At 43.5% G+C, this 12714-nt stretch overlaps 1 protein-coding gene across 4 annotated transcripts in view; it reads left to right on the top strand.

Moving 5' to 3' along the window:
* Window positions 1-12714, top strand: part of LOC115166254 (helicase ARIP4) — a 71495-nt gene that overhangs the window by 26691 nt on the left and 32090 nt on the right. For 2 of the 4 annotated variants that reach the window (XM_029720084.1, XM_029720083.1), the window contains exon 2: window positions 2680-2834. In XM_029720084.1, the coding sequence (XP_029575944.1) occupies window positions 2735-2834 (100 nt within the window). In that variant the 5' untranslated portion in view covers window positions 2680-2734. Of the gene's footprint in view, window positions 1-2679; window positions 2835-11022; window positions 11114-11358; window positions 11751-12714 lie in introns of those variants that run through there. The other 2 variants (XM_029720086.1, XM_029720085.1) reach the window with 2 other exon arrangements.

The following is a 12714-nucleotide window of genomic DNA, read 5'->3' as shown; positions in this document are numbered from 1 at the left end:
AGAAGCCATTACGAACACAGGCTGTAAAACAGTGATCGCTAAGGTCAATACAGAAAACACCAGACTGATGCCTGCCTATCAGGATTATTGTGGGACTGATAATAATCAGAGAGATTTAGGGAGTCCCATTGTTTTAAGACTTGGTCAGGGGGTTTAAGCATGTCCCAGTATAGGTCACCTAGCAGGACAAATTCAGACTTGGTGTAAGGGGCCAGGAGAGAGCTTAGGGCAGGTATGGTACAGGCCGGTGCTGATGGTGGATGATAACACCCAGCAACAGTCAACAAAGAGCTATCTGAAAGCTTAATTCTTAAAACCAGCAAATAAAATTGTTATGTAAGCAGCCAGAGAGACTCGTAGTGCTGAGACTGAAGAGGGGGAAATGAGAATCAGGAGGAATCAGTGGTGCTGGAGATTAAGTTCAGAGGAGAGTGGAGGTGGCTGATCACTGGAGGGTCCTTCTAACCACTGGTGAGAGAAAAGGGGGTGGAATGAGAGAGGGAAAGATGGAGGAAGAGAGAGGTGTTGGAGGAGAGAAGGGGGGGAGAAATCAAGAGAACAGGGTTGGGGTATGAATGATCCCCTGCACCTTACTTCTGATCCACCCTCTTGGAAAGTCCATCATGTTCCCCTGATGACACCCAGGGAATCCTCAGTGACTGTTGTATTGGAAACATTGAAGATGGGAGGAGATGTTTGGTTGTTGATATAGGCACGTGTGATGATGATGAAGCCAATGTTATGTAGAGCCCGACCTATATGTTTTTTTGGGGGTTCCGATCAGTGCTTGACTTGGTCTAAAATAGGTGCCGGTACTCATTTTGGATGCCGGTACTGTTTTATATTTTGGTGCAGTAACTGCACAATACTTTTGAGATAATATTTTATTAGAGATCCAGGAACTCAAGCAGTAGAAAATTTGAGGTGCCGGTACTCAGTTCCTGCCAAAGTCAAGCACTGGGTCCGATTCAGATTTTTTTGAGTGGGAACAACTTACCGATACCAATATATCTGCCGATATACTGTTTTACAGTGGGGGAAATGAAAGTGTAATTTTTCCACAAAAGTTCTCAAATTGCCATAGACAAGCAATTTTGTTGCATTACAACCTGTAATTTAAATGGATTTTTATTTGGATTTCATGTAAAGAACATACACAAAATAGGCCAAATTGATGAAGTGAAATGAAAAAAAATTACTTGTTTCAAAAAATGATTTAAAAAACAAAATGGAAAAGTAGTGCGTGCATATGTTTTCAACCCTTTGCTATGAAGCCCCTAAATAAGATCTGGTGCAACCAATTACCTTCAGAAGTCACATAATTAATTAAACAAAGTCCACCTGTGTGAAATCTAAGTGTCACATGATCTCAGTATATACACCTGTTCTGAACGGCCCTAAAGTCTGCAACACCACTAAGCAAGGGGCACTACCAAGCAAGTGGCACCATGAAGACCAAGGAGCTCTCCAAACAGGTCAGGGATAAAGTTGTGAAGTACAGATCAGGGTTGGGTTATAAAACAGTATCACAAACTTTGAACATCCCACGGAGCACCATTTAAATCCATTATTAAAAAATGAAAAGAATGTGGCACCACAACAAACCTGCCAAGAGAGGGCCGCCCACCAAAACTCATGGACCAGGCTAGGAGGGCATTAATCAGAGGCAACAAAGAGACCAAATATAACCCTGAAGGAGCTGCAAAGCTTCACAGCGGAGAATGGAGTGTCTGTCCATAGGATCACTTAAGCCATACACTCCACAGAGTTGGGCTTTACAGAAGTGGCCATAAAAAAGTAATTGCTTAAAGAAAAAAATAAGCAAACACGTTTGGTGTTCGCCAAAAGGCATGTGGAAGACTCTCTAAACATATTGAAGAAGGTACTCTGGTCAGATGAGACTACAATTTAGCTTTTTGGCCATCAAGGAAAACGCTATGTCTGGCGCAAATCCAACACCTCTCATCACCCCGAGAACACCATCATGCTGTGGGGATGTTTTTTCATTGGCAGGAACTGGGAAACTGGTCAGAATTGAAGGAATGATGGATGGGGCTAAATACATGGAAATTCTTGAGGGAGAGATTTGAGACTGGGATGGAGGTTCACCTTCCAGCAGGACAATGACCCTAAGCATACTGCTAAAGCAACACTCGAGTGGTTTAAGGTGAATGGCCTAGTCAAAGCCCAGACCTCAATCCATTTCAGAATATGTGGTAGGACTTAAAGATTGCTGTACACCAGCGGAACCCCAGTGGCTAGATGTGCCAAGCTTATAGAGACATACCCCAAGACACTTGCAGCTGTAATTGCTGCAAAAGGTGGCTCTACAAAGTATTGACTTTGGGGGGGTGAATAGTTCTGCACGCTCAAGTTCTGTTTTTTTGTGTTTGTTTCACAAAAAATATTTTGCATCTTCAAAGTGGTAGGCATGTTGTGTAAATCAAATGATACAAGCCCCCCCCCCAAATTTTTTTTTTTTTAATTCCAGGTTGTAAGGCAACAAAATAGGAAAAATGCCAAGGGGGTGAATACTTTCACAAGCCACTGTATGCTTCAAATGTGGATTTCTTACATTGTGACAATGGACAAAAATTAAATAACTCTGTAGGCTACATTTTTATGCCAAAGCTGTGTCCAAATAAGAAGTGTGTGTGTGTGTGTGTGTGTGTGTTGCAGATGGCCTGTGTGTGTGAGGATGCCTAGGTAATGCCCCGGGTGACTGAGGGACACCATGTCTGACGAGGAGACCTCGGGGAGATACATGGAGGCCCACTGCCTCAACAGTGAGGAGGAGGATGAGAATGATGGCGATGATGAAGATGATGTCCCCGGTAGGTGGAAACTGAAATACACACACGCATACTGATAAATGTTGTATAAAGAAATTCCATGAGTAGAGATGATATGATTCCATATGCAACAGTCCAATGATATTATGTCTGGCATGGAAAGGGTCAACTAAGATGCCTATACAACGTGTTTTAATGGGAGGAAAATACTTGTCATTGCGGAGGTGCAAGTGACCAGGAGTGATATTGAACTGATTTAATGAAAGTTGTTTGAAAACCTACAGTCATATCTTCTCAGTGGTGGGCGTCCGTCTGTGTGTGTTGTTATTGTCTGTACCTGGCGGGGTTTACACAGATTTTCGGGGTAGTCTTTGGTAGCATGACTTTACAGGAGATGAATCCGGTCTGAACTCTGTTCTGCTTCAAGAGGGGTCGGGTGGTTAGACAAACGTGTTACTGTTTCATAAGTTATCATACCATCTGGTAGTGGCTGTCTTGACTGCGTCAAATCGATGTAAAGAAGCTAGTTACGATAGCCAGCTAGCAGGGCTATTTGGTGCGCTCCCTTAGCGCAGCAGCAATCTGGTAATTACAAGGCTATCAGTCTGCCCGAGGGGCATTGCACAAAACAAATTAGAAAGCGATTGGATCATGTTCAACCAATCCGAAAACAAGCCACAGCACTGCATTTTGCGGAAGTAAAACAAAGACTAGCCCCCTTTCCAGAGAAATGCACATCGAGCACCAGGACAAAAACGTTAGCTAACGTAGCTAGCTACTAACTACCTTGGCTTGAGTAAAGAAATGCCGACTGAACTGAAGCCTGTCAACAACGGTGCTTTGTGTTTGTCATCAACAAAACCAGCCTGGTTGGTTTGACGAAACGTTGAGGGCTCTAGCCTCGCATCTTCCGATCTTCACCAGACTGAATCCTTGTAGCGAAACAGTGAATCCCAAACCGCCCCTACCAACTCGCTCGGAGGGCTCTCCGTTAGCACGTGTTGCTGACACAACTCAGCGGGTGACTTCCAGAAAGTGACGAGGGGATCAATAAATCCTCCAACTTCGGGACATGCTTGTGTCTTCAATAGGTAATAAAACAAACGTGAATATCAAATTAACAAATTCCCAGTTTTACAAGATACAGTGCATTCGGAAAGTAGTTGGACCCCTTGGCTTTTTCCACATTTTGTTACGTTACAGCCTTATTCTACAATGGATTAAATAAATATAAATGTATCACACACAATAACCCATAATGACAAAGTGAAAACAGGTTTTTAGAATTTTTGGCAATGGTATTAAAAATTAACAAAAAACAGAATGACCTTATTTACATAAGTATTCAGACACTTTACTTTGATACTCGAAATTGAGCTCAGGTGCATCCTGTTTCCATTGATCATCCTTGAGATGTTTCTAGAACTTGATTGGAGTCCACCTGTGGTAAATTCAATTGATTTGGACATGACTTCTTCCATTTAAGAATGATGGAGGCCACTGTGGTGTTGGCCCTTCACTGCTGCACAAATGTTTTGGTGCCTCAACAGAATCCTGTCTGGGAGCTCTATGGACAATTCCTTCAACCTCATGGCTTGGTTTTTGCTCTGATATGCACTGTCAACTGTGGGACCTTATTTAGACAGGTGTGTGCCTTTCCAAATCATGTCCAATCAATTAAATTTACCACAGGTGAACACCAATCAAGTTGTAGAAACATCTCTAACATGATCAATGGAAACAGGATGCACCTGAGCTCAATTTCGAGTCTCATAGCAAAGGGTCTGAATACTTATGTAAATAAGGCATTTCTGTTTTTTATTTTGAATACATTTGCTAACATTTCTAAAAACCTGTTTTTGCTTTATTATGGTGTATTGGTTGTAGATTGAGGCAAAAATGTAATTTAATCCACTTTAGAATAAAGCTGTAATGTAACAATGTAGAAAAAGGGCAAGGGGGTCTGAATACTTTCTATAAATGTCACATTTATATAATTCAGGAAAAGTTTTTTCATTGTTTGTATAGTTTGTTTAAAAAAATAGAAATAAATACTCTCACAAATAAGCAAAATCGAATACTAAAGTCTGTTCGGATATTCTCTTAATTAATTAACCGTGAACATACCTATGAGAGAGAGAGGGTAGGGTGTCCAATGAAAAATTCATATTTTGACCAATGGGTAAAATGTTAATTGTGTAGATAATCCTCTAAAACAACCAATGGTCCAAACCTCATGTCTTTGTCATAATCCGTTCAAATGTTATTGGAGTTTTTACCCTAGTATGATGGCTAAAATTCAGGTGACTAAATCAATGGGGGCCAGAGAGAAAAAGTGGTTAAAATGAAGGAAAATTGCTCCGCATCGCGTCAGCTAGGCTGGATGCTGTGTGAGAATAAAGGCTAGTTTACAGGCTCAACATGACAAATCCTAAAAGTTGCTGTGAGAAAGCTGCACCGCTCTGTCAACAGCTCGGTGCTTATTGCCGCATGTATTAGGTTACGAAATCGGTATTTTTGGACATACTGGTAATGCAATGTTAGAAAGATGTTTCAGAACGTGAATAATCATATTTGTCATGTTAAATGCATTTTAAACATCAGTAAGTTGAATTTCATCACAAAAGTGCAATTTCACCCACTCTGGGCAGGTATTTCCCTCTCCTAACCTCTCTGTGCTGCTCACTCCCTGGGTTGTGGTGACATTCACACAGCCGTTTTTGTCTATGTCACTGTGACACAGCGTTAAAAGAGACAGCCCTCTCTACCCCTCGTCTCCTCCGGTTGTCTTTGTGTCTGCGCAGCTATGCCTCGTTCAGCCATACAGCACAGCTCTACTGCAGTGCGCACACGCACACAGCGACCTTAAGCATCACAGTTAGGTTTAATAATAGAGTTTGAGTCTGTGTGTTCTGTTCTTTGCCATGTTTTGTTATAGAAATAGTTGGTTCACAGTCAGGAAACTGGATTGCCCTCAACATTAGGACTGGGTATTTCCAGGTACCTCACGATACTTCACCGTACTTAGGTGCCGATATGATGTGTGTTGCCGTTCGTTACTGTGATTTTATTGCGATTCGATGTAGTAAACATATCGCTCACCGTATGTCTGCTGCAGAGAGACCAGAACATGAGAGAACGAGTTTTGATCGGTCAGGGAAATAAGTGCTGAAAACAAAAAAGAACAAACTATGAAGGGGAAAATACTGGAGGTTTGGTGCAGGTACTCCCAACTAGCGCCAAAATTATATCCCGATATGTAACTATAAAAAAAGGAAAAATATGCCCCCCCATAACTACTCAACATGTAGGCTAGCTACTGTACTTTAGCTCTACTCAGTATCAGGTCTTATGCACACTCACGCTCCTACTTACTCTGACACACATACGTCAGACATATGTACACATTACGTAACCCTACTCCCCGTCTGTGCTCTATGCCCCGGCCTGTCTGGATGTTAACATATTAACGTATTGCTGTAGGATTAAGGTCACTAGTACCAACGGCAGGCCCGGTGAAGTGAGGATCGCTCCCTCCCTCTGCCATCTCCATACTAACTCTATATCTGTCTAATTTCTTCCTATTCCTGTCTTTTGGTTACCAGATATCTATCCATATAGCTGCAAGCAGGTGCTGCACTGATCCATCAGCTTCAACATGACATTCAACATGCTTAGGGTTGCGTAGTTCTACTTGCATTCCCCGAATTCCCAGCTTTTTCCTGAAATCCTGGTTGGAGGATTCCAGATTTCCTGCTTATTCCTTCTTGATTCTGGGAATCTTCCAATCGGGATTTCTGGAATACCTCTGACTTTTGGGAAAGTTAACCAGAATTTTGGAACCCTAAACATGATTCAGTAGAGTTGTTTTATTGTGGCTTCCAGTCAGTGTAGTGCAGAAATACACTTTCAGAACACACCTTAAAAAGTGATTGGTGCCATTTTGAAAACAGAATTGCTTGTTTTAAACAAAAATCACTGGTATACCGTAAAGGTCTCCAAGCTGCAGGAAAGGTTGTTGACCTCGTTCATAACATATCATGTACCCTCAGGTCGGCACAGTCTCTTTAACGAAATATGAAAACACTCTCAAAATAGTCTTCTGAGCCACATGATATATGTATCAACTATCATGTTGCCATTCAGCTGTAGCTGTATGAGCCTGGGAATTGGGCCTATTTTTCCCATCAAGTCAAATAAAATCCCACACCATCCTTAGTATTTTGGTATTTTAGTAGGATAAACATTAGCTGTTGCAAAAGCAGCACCTACTCTTCCTGGGGTCCACACAGAACAGGAAACGTGACATAATACTCAACATTAATAGACAAGAATAGCTCAGAATAGGACAGAAAAACATAAGATTTGTTTTTAAAGGCACACACAGCCTACATATCAATACATACACACAAACTATCTAGGTGAAATAGGGGAGAGGCAAACAATTTGGGATTTTCAACACATTCATGTTTCTTATAAAAAGTAACAGTCAGTCTCTCCTCCACTCTTAGCCAAGAGAGACTGGCATGCATAGTATTTATATCAGCCCTCTGATTACAATGAAGAACAAGACGTGCTGCTCTGTTCTGGGCCAGCTGCAGCTTAACTAGGTCTTTCCTTGCCGCACTGGACCACACGGCTGGACAATAATCAAGATTAGACAAAACTAGAGCCTGCAGAACTTGCTTTGTGGAGTGTGGTGTCAGAAAAGCAGAGTGTCGCTTACAAGTACACCACTTACAAGCTGTGTTGATGATATCTACCTTAGACCATGGAAGATGGAGCATCACAGAGAACATGGTGTCTTTTGGGGCCATGTAACTAACGTGACAGATTTCCTGTTATTGTATTTTTGTGCCAACCACTGCACACACACACACACACACACACACACAGAGAGGGGGAGCTTAATGCATGTTTGTCATAATTGGGGCAGCAACAGCCTGTATGTTGCCATTTGACTCATGCATGCTGGCTAATTAACTGTTCGTTCTCTTATATTACTTGAATAAGCATATTTAATCTGGGCTCTGAAGTGTATTTTGTGCTCTTTCTCCCTCCCCTCCTTCCTCTCCTCTCTCTCGGGTAATAGTCACAGAGCACCGTCACCCATGCCACCCTCTCTCTGCGCTGTTACTGTCGCCATAACAACCGGAGCCTGGACGCTCTCTCTCTCTCCCTCTTTCTCAAAGTCGTGAGCATACTTGTTCTTCTCCCTCTTTCTGTATCCCTGTTTTGTCTTCTTGAACAACCCTTTTGCTACGATACCTTACCAACGCTCCCACGGGAAGTTCCGTTCCCACTTCTCTCCTCTTTCTTTCCTCCCATCCCTTTTCCCGTCTGCCTTTGGTTCCCTTGTGTTGGTGTGAGAGCTCAGCTCTGTGAGGTGTGCCCATTTCCCCCTGTGCTGTGGCCCTCCTCCTTCCCTCCGTCTGCCTTTGGTTCCCTTGTGTTGGTGTGAGAGCTCAGCTCTGTGAGGTGTGCCCATTTCCCCCTGTGCTGTGGCCCTGAACCCTGTCCCCCAGAATGCTTTATGCAGCCAGGCCCAGCTCCACAGTTTTCTTAATTTTTTCCACTGCCTACTCACCCAGCTGAGACATACAGTTCAAAACAACACCAACAGCCACACATTGAGGCAGTGGAAATGTACATGTAGGGTGGCAGCAGAGGTCAGACAGACACAAAAGGTTTGCCAGAAACAAAGTATAGAGTGACTGGCTGTGTGAAGCAGGAGGACAGGCTGCAGGCATGGAGAGAGAGGAGCAAAACGAGCAGGGTCTACAGGCATCCCCACACCCTGGTTCCTGTGGAGCAGCACAGAGCTGCAGCATATGCACCACAGTCCAGTGAACAACAGGAGCCATTGGTTAAACATTTGACTTTGAAACAAATAGTTGAGGGTGGCTGAGAGCACCCGGTTGACGAGACTAGACCAGGTGGAGGCTCTGTACAAGGTCATGGGTGTGGGGGGTGTGTGCGTATGTTTTCACGTGTTTATATATCGTCACGCCACGGATGTGCAAATGCAGGAGCTGCTGCTGTCCTCTGCATTATTCGGAGGCAGATTTGTTTCATTTAAACGCCCCAAAAGACACTTTCACAAGCACTGGTTGGGCTTTTCATAATTACAGAAAGCACACCAAGAGCTGGTTCCTCGGCCCAGCAGCAGCTCCTGTTTTTGGGTCAGGTTTTGTGCGTGTGTGTGAGAGAGACCTGGATACTGGGTGAGCAGAGCAGATGGGAACAAGAGGGATGGGGGACTGGAGACACAGCTGGGCCTGGGGATAAGTAATGATTGAACAGACTGGCAGGGCAGGTACTACAAAGGCTGTGTCACGCTGTCACTGTCACGAAATAGCTGCTCCCCATCAAAGAATACAGCTGTTTTATGTGTGTGTGTGTGTGTGTGCTCAATGTTTTGCACTTGTCATCAGGGTTCTAAATTAAACATTTTCATTGGTAGCAGTGGTTCTCCCAATTTTATAAAAGTTAGGAGCACGACATAACATTTAGCAGCACCAGAAATGTTGACGCAAATACCAGTCATTTTGTGGAATATTAGGTTTCTACATTGTGAAAAGCACTATCTTCCATAAAAATGTTGTCTCTTTAAGAACATCGTTAGTAAGTGAAGACATGCAAGATATCTGTTGTTCATTCATTGCTATGATCATTGATCTCCTGACGAAGCTATCCCTTTTCCTTTCTTTCTGTGCCCCCCAAACGTTCGGATGTAGCCTCCCAGTAAAGTTACCAGGTCGTCAGCTAGCTAGCTATCGAGGTAACGTGACTGAACAAGGCGTCAACAAATGGCCCATGGAAAAATGTAATATGGCCAGCCAATCTGCCGCAGAAAGAAAAACTGTTGCGTCTGTAATACGGGTCATAACTGTTGAACTGTCTGTGTTAGAAACAAGCCGTTGACGCTGAAGTAATGGTACAATCATGATGCTAATGCCTATGCGCTATTTCTTTTCTCTGAAGCACTGAAACAACGGTAGGGAGAAGCCTAATCGTTACTATTATCTCGTGCTCCTATATGAAAATTCCAGGTTGTAGAGCAAAATATATAGGTGCAAATGCCATCCAAAATGGTCCCACTTTAGAGCCCTGTGCACGCACGTGTTTGTGTGGTTTTTCAGTGTGCCTGTTGGGGGAAATAGTAGGGAAGTCTGTTCTGTACAGCAGTAAACAAATCCAGTTGTTTTGTCCCTGCTTTCCTTTTGCAATGTCACTCAACGGGTACATTCTGACTTGGATTGAAATGTTGTTTATCAGTGTCAATTACTCAGTCCCTGCCTCCCTTTCATTTGCTGGGACTGATTATGTAAACAGAGAGAAATGTGAGCTAAATTACTTGCGCAAAGTAAAGGCGTGTCTATGGAAAGTGTTGCAAAGTTGAGCATGGGGGAAAACAGCCTTCTCTTTGGGGTGAGAGGAGACTTAAAGGGAAATACACTCAAAACAATATATATATATATATATATATATATATATATAATTTTTTATTTTTTTTATTTTTTTCATTAGTCCACTGTTGATACATTCCAAACATGTTTTGCATGTCAGCAGTCAAGTTTTCAAGATATTGGACTTTCAAGATGCAAAGTGTCACCAGCCACATCATATGAAAATACCAAAAGATAGTTTTTGAGTCATGTATTATCAAGCTAGCAACCTTCATAGGGCTGTTGAACCTCTCCTCCTTCCTCCCTCTCTTGTTTCTAGCTCTTTCCTCACAAGGTGGGGAGGGAAGTGTAACGATGTGGGTTACTGTGTGCAGCCTCCACACGTGTGTGTGTGTGTGTGTGTGTGTGTGTGTGTGTGTGTGTGTGTGTGTGTGTGTGTGTGTGTGTGTGTGTGTGTGTGTGTTGTAAATTGATCTGGGTAAGCTGGATGGGTTTGTGTGTTTGAAAGGGTCCGGTGGACCTGCATTGTTTTGAACGTCCCCTTTTTATTTCCTCATCCCCTCGTTCCCCCTGTCTGAATGAACTCTCTTACCTCTGTTACCTAAGGCAGCCTTGCTAAGGGGGAGGTGTCTGCTGACGACATACTGACACTAGCGGTGGAAGGGGGGTTTGTGACTGGCAGGCAGGGCCGGGCTGCTTTCAGCGCCTCATCGTTTTATAATGGTCCCAATAACCTTCTGTCCTTTGTGGCGGTGGCCCTGGTTACAGAACCATGCTCTCTATTCTTTGTGAGACTGGGGCAGCATGGCAGAGGCAGAGTAGAGCTGACATGGATACTCTGGCTTGACAAGAGGACAGACATGAAACCCATTCCAGAGTAGGAGTATATCATCGTTCATACAGAGGTGATGGGTAAGTGTCTAAATTCTGAGTAAGGGAGAATCTGGCTCTAGCAAGAGCTGAATGGCAGTGGAGAGAGGTTTTATCATATTGTCAGGTTTTGGTATACTTTTTGTTTACTACTTAGTCTTTGAGAGTTTCTCTCAGCTTGAGCGTCTTTTGCACTTTCTTTCCATCCTTCAATAGTCTATATGTGCGTACATGGACACACCCCCCCCCGACTAGGGGCCGGCTCCAGCATGAGAGCTTATGTAAGGAGTTTTTAGTAGTTTCCTGGTTGCTGTGAGCCTGACTCAACTCACATTGCCAGCCACTCACGGGTTCAGTAAGTCAGTCAGTAAGTCAGTAGGAAAAACATCTCATCAGATAAACAGATAGCGACAGAGACAAAGGTAAACAAGAAGATAGGTTCTGCCTTACAGCTTTGAGGCAGACTTTTTCCACTAGAGGACGTGTGTTAGTGAGTTTGGGAGCAGACAGCGGTAGTCGGACTCAGACCACCTATTTCCTCACCATCAGAGCAGGGGAACGGAGAGGGAGACTACTCAGAGGGGCAAACTGCACACCCTCTACACGCTTTCTGGACAACCCACACACCACTCACGGAGACTAAGCATGCTGCTGCTGGAAGAGTCGGAGACCTTTACAGGTAGGCGATCCCCTGAACCCCGCTGCCACACTGACCCTTCTCGGTGCGAGCGTCACTGACCCCTATGACCGCAGCAAGTCGGGGGGATGTCTGAGGAGGACACTTCGAATGAATAAAGGATGACCGGTAAAAGAGGTGTGGATGGATTATTTGTTGTGAGTGAGAAATGGTGATGATTTAACAAGGGTGTTTTAAGTTGTGGTTACTGTCTGTGAACTGGAGTTGTTTTGTAAGTGAGCGCAACAGCGTTGTGTAACGCTCCCTACTTATGCATTAGTTTGACACCCGCTAGCCTTTCATTCTCGCTCTCTTCGCTCTCATATTGTTCCCTGTTGGGGAGCACTCCGTTTGTTTGATCTGGGGGCTATTTGATTGACTGTTTCTATGGTAACCTAAACAAGTGGGAGGATTAGTGTTAGATTAAACTAGTAGTAGTCTGTCTGGGTGCAGCATTAGGAGCAACATATGGTCAACTACAACAACCATGGTTTTATACACGGCAGCCCACATCATACAGGGATGTGGCCACGTTGTTTCTATAAGATGGGGATTACTGGTAGCCTGTGGTTCAGTCTCGTTATCCTCTTCTTTCTGTCCATTCCTCTGGTTTTGGTAGTTGATTGGATGGACAGTTGTGTTGTGATCCCAGTGTGGCCACCTCTAGATGGACATGGATTTTCTATTAGGGTATGAACGTTTAAACGAAATTGGGATCATTAAAGTGGACAAAAATCCCTAACTGAAAAATATACAGTACCAGTCAAAGGTTTGGAGACGCCTACTCATTCCAGGGTTTTTCTTTTTCTACATTGTAGAATAATAGCGAAGACATAAACAATGAAATAACATATGGAATCATGTAGTAACCAAAAAAGTGTTAAACAAATCAAAATATATTTTCTATCCTTTTAAAGTGGCCACCCTTTGCCTTGATGGCAGCTTTGCACAAGCTTGGCATTCTCTC

This window comes from Salmo trutta, chromosome 28 (assembly GCF_901001165.1).
Source record: "Salmo trutta chromosome 28, fSalTru1.1, whole genome shotgun sequence".
Taxonomy (NCBI): domain Eukaryota; kingdom Metazoa; phylum Chordata; class Actinopteri; order Salmoniformes; family Salmonidae; genus Salmo; species Salmo trutta.
Note: the sequence above shows the minus strand (reverse complement) of the source record. Positions and strands in the feature narration are given on the sequence as shown.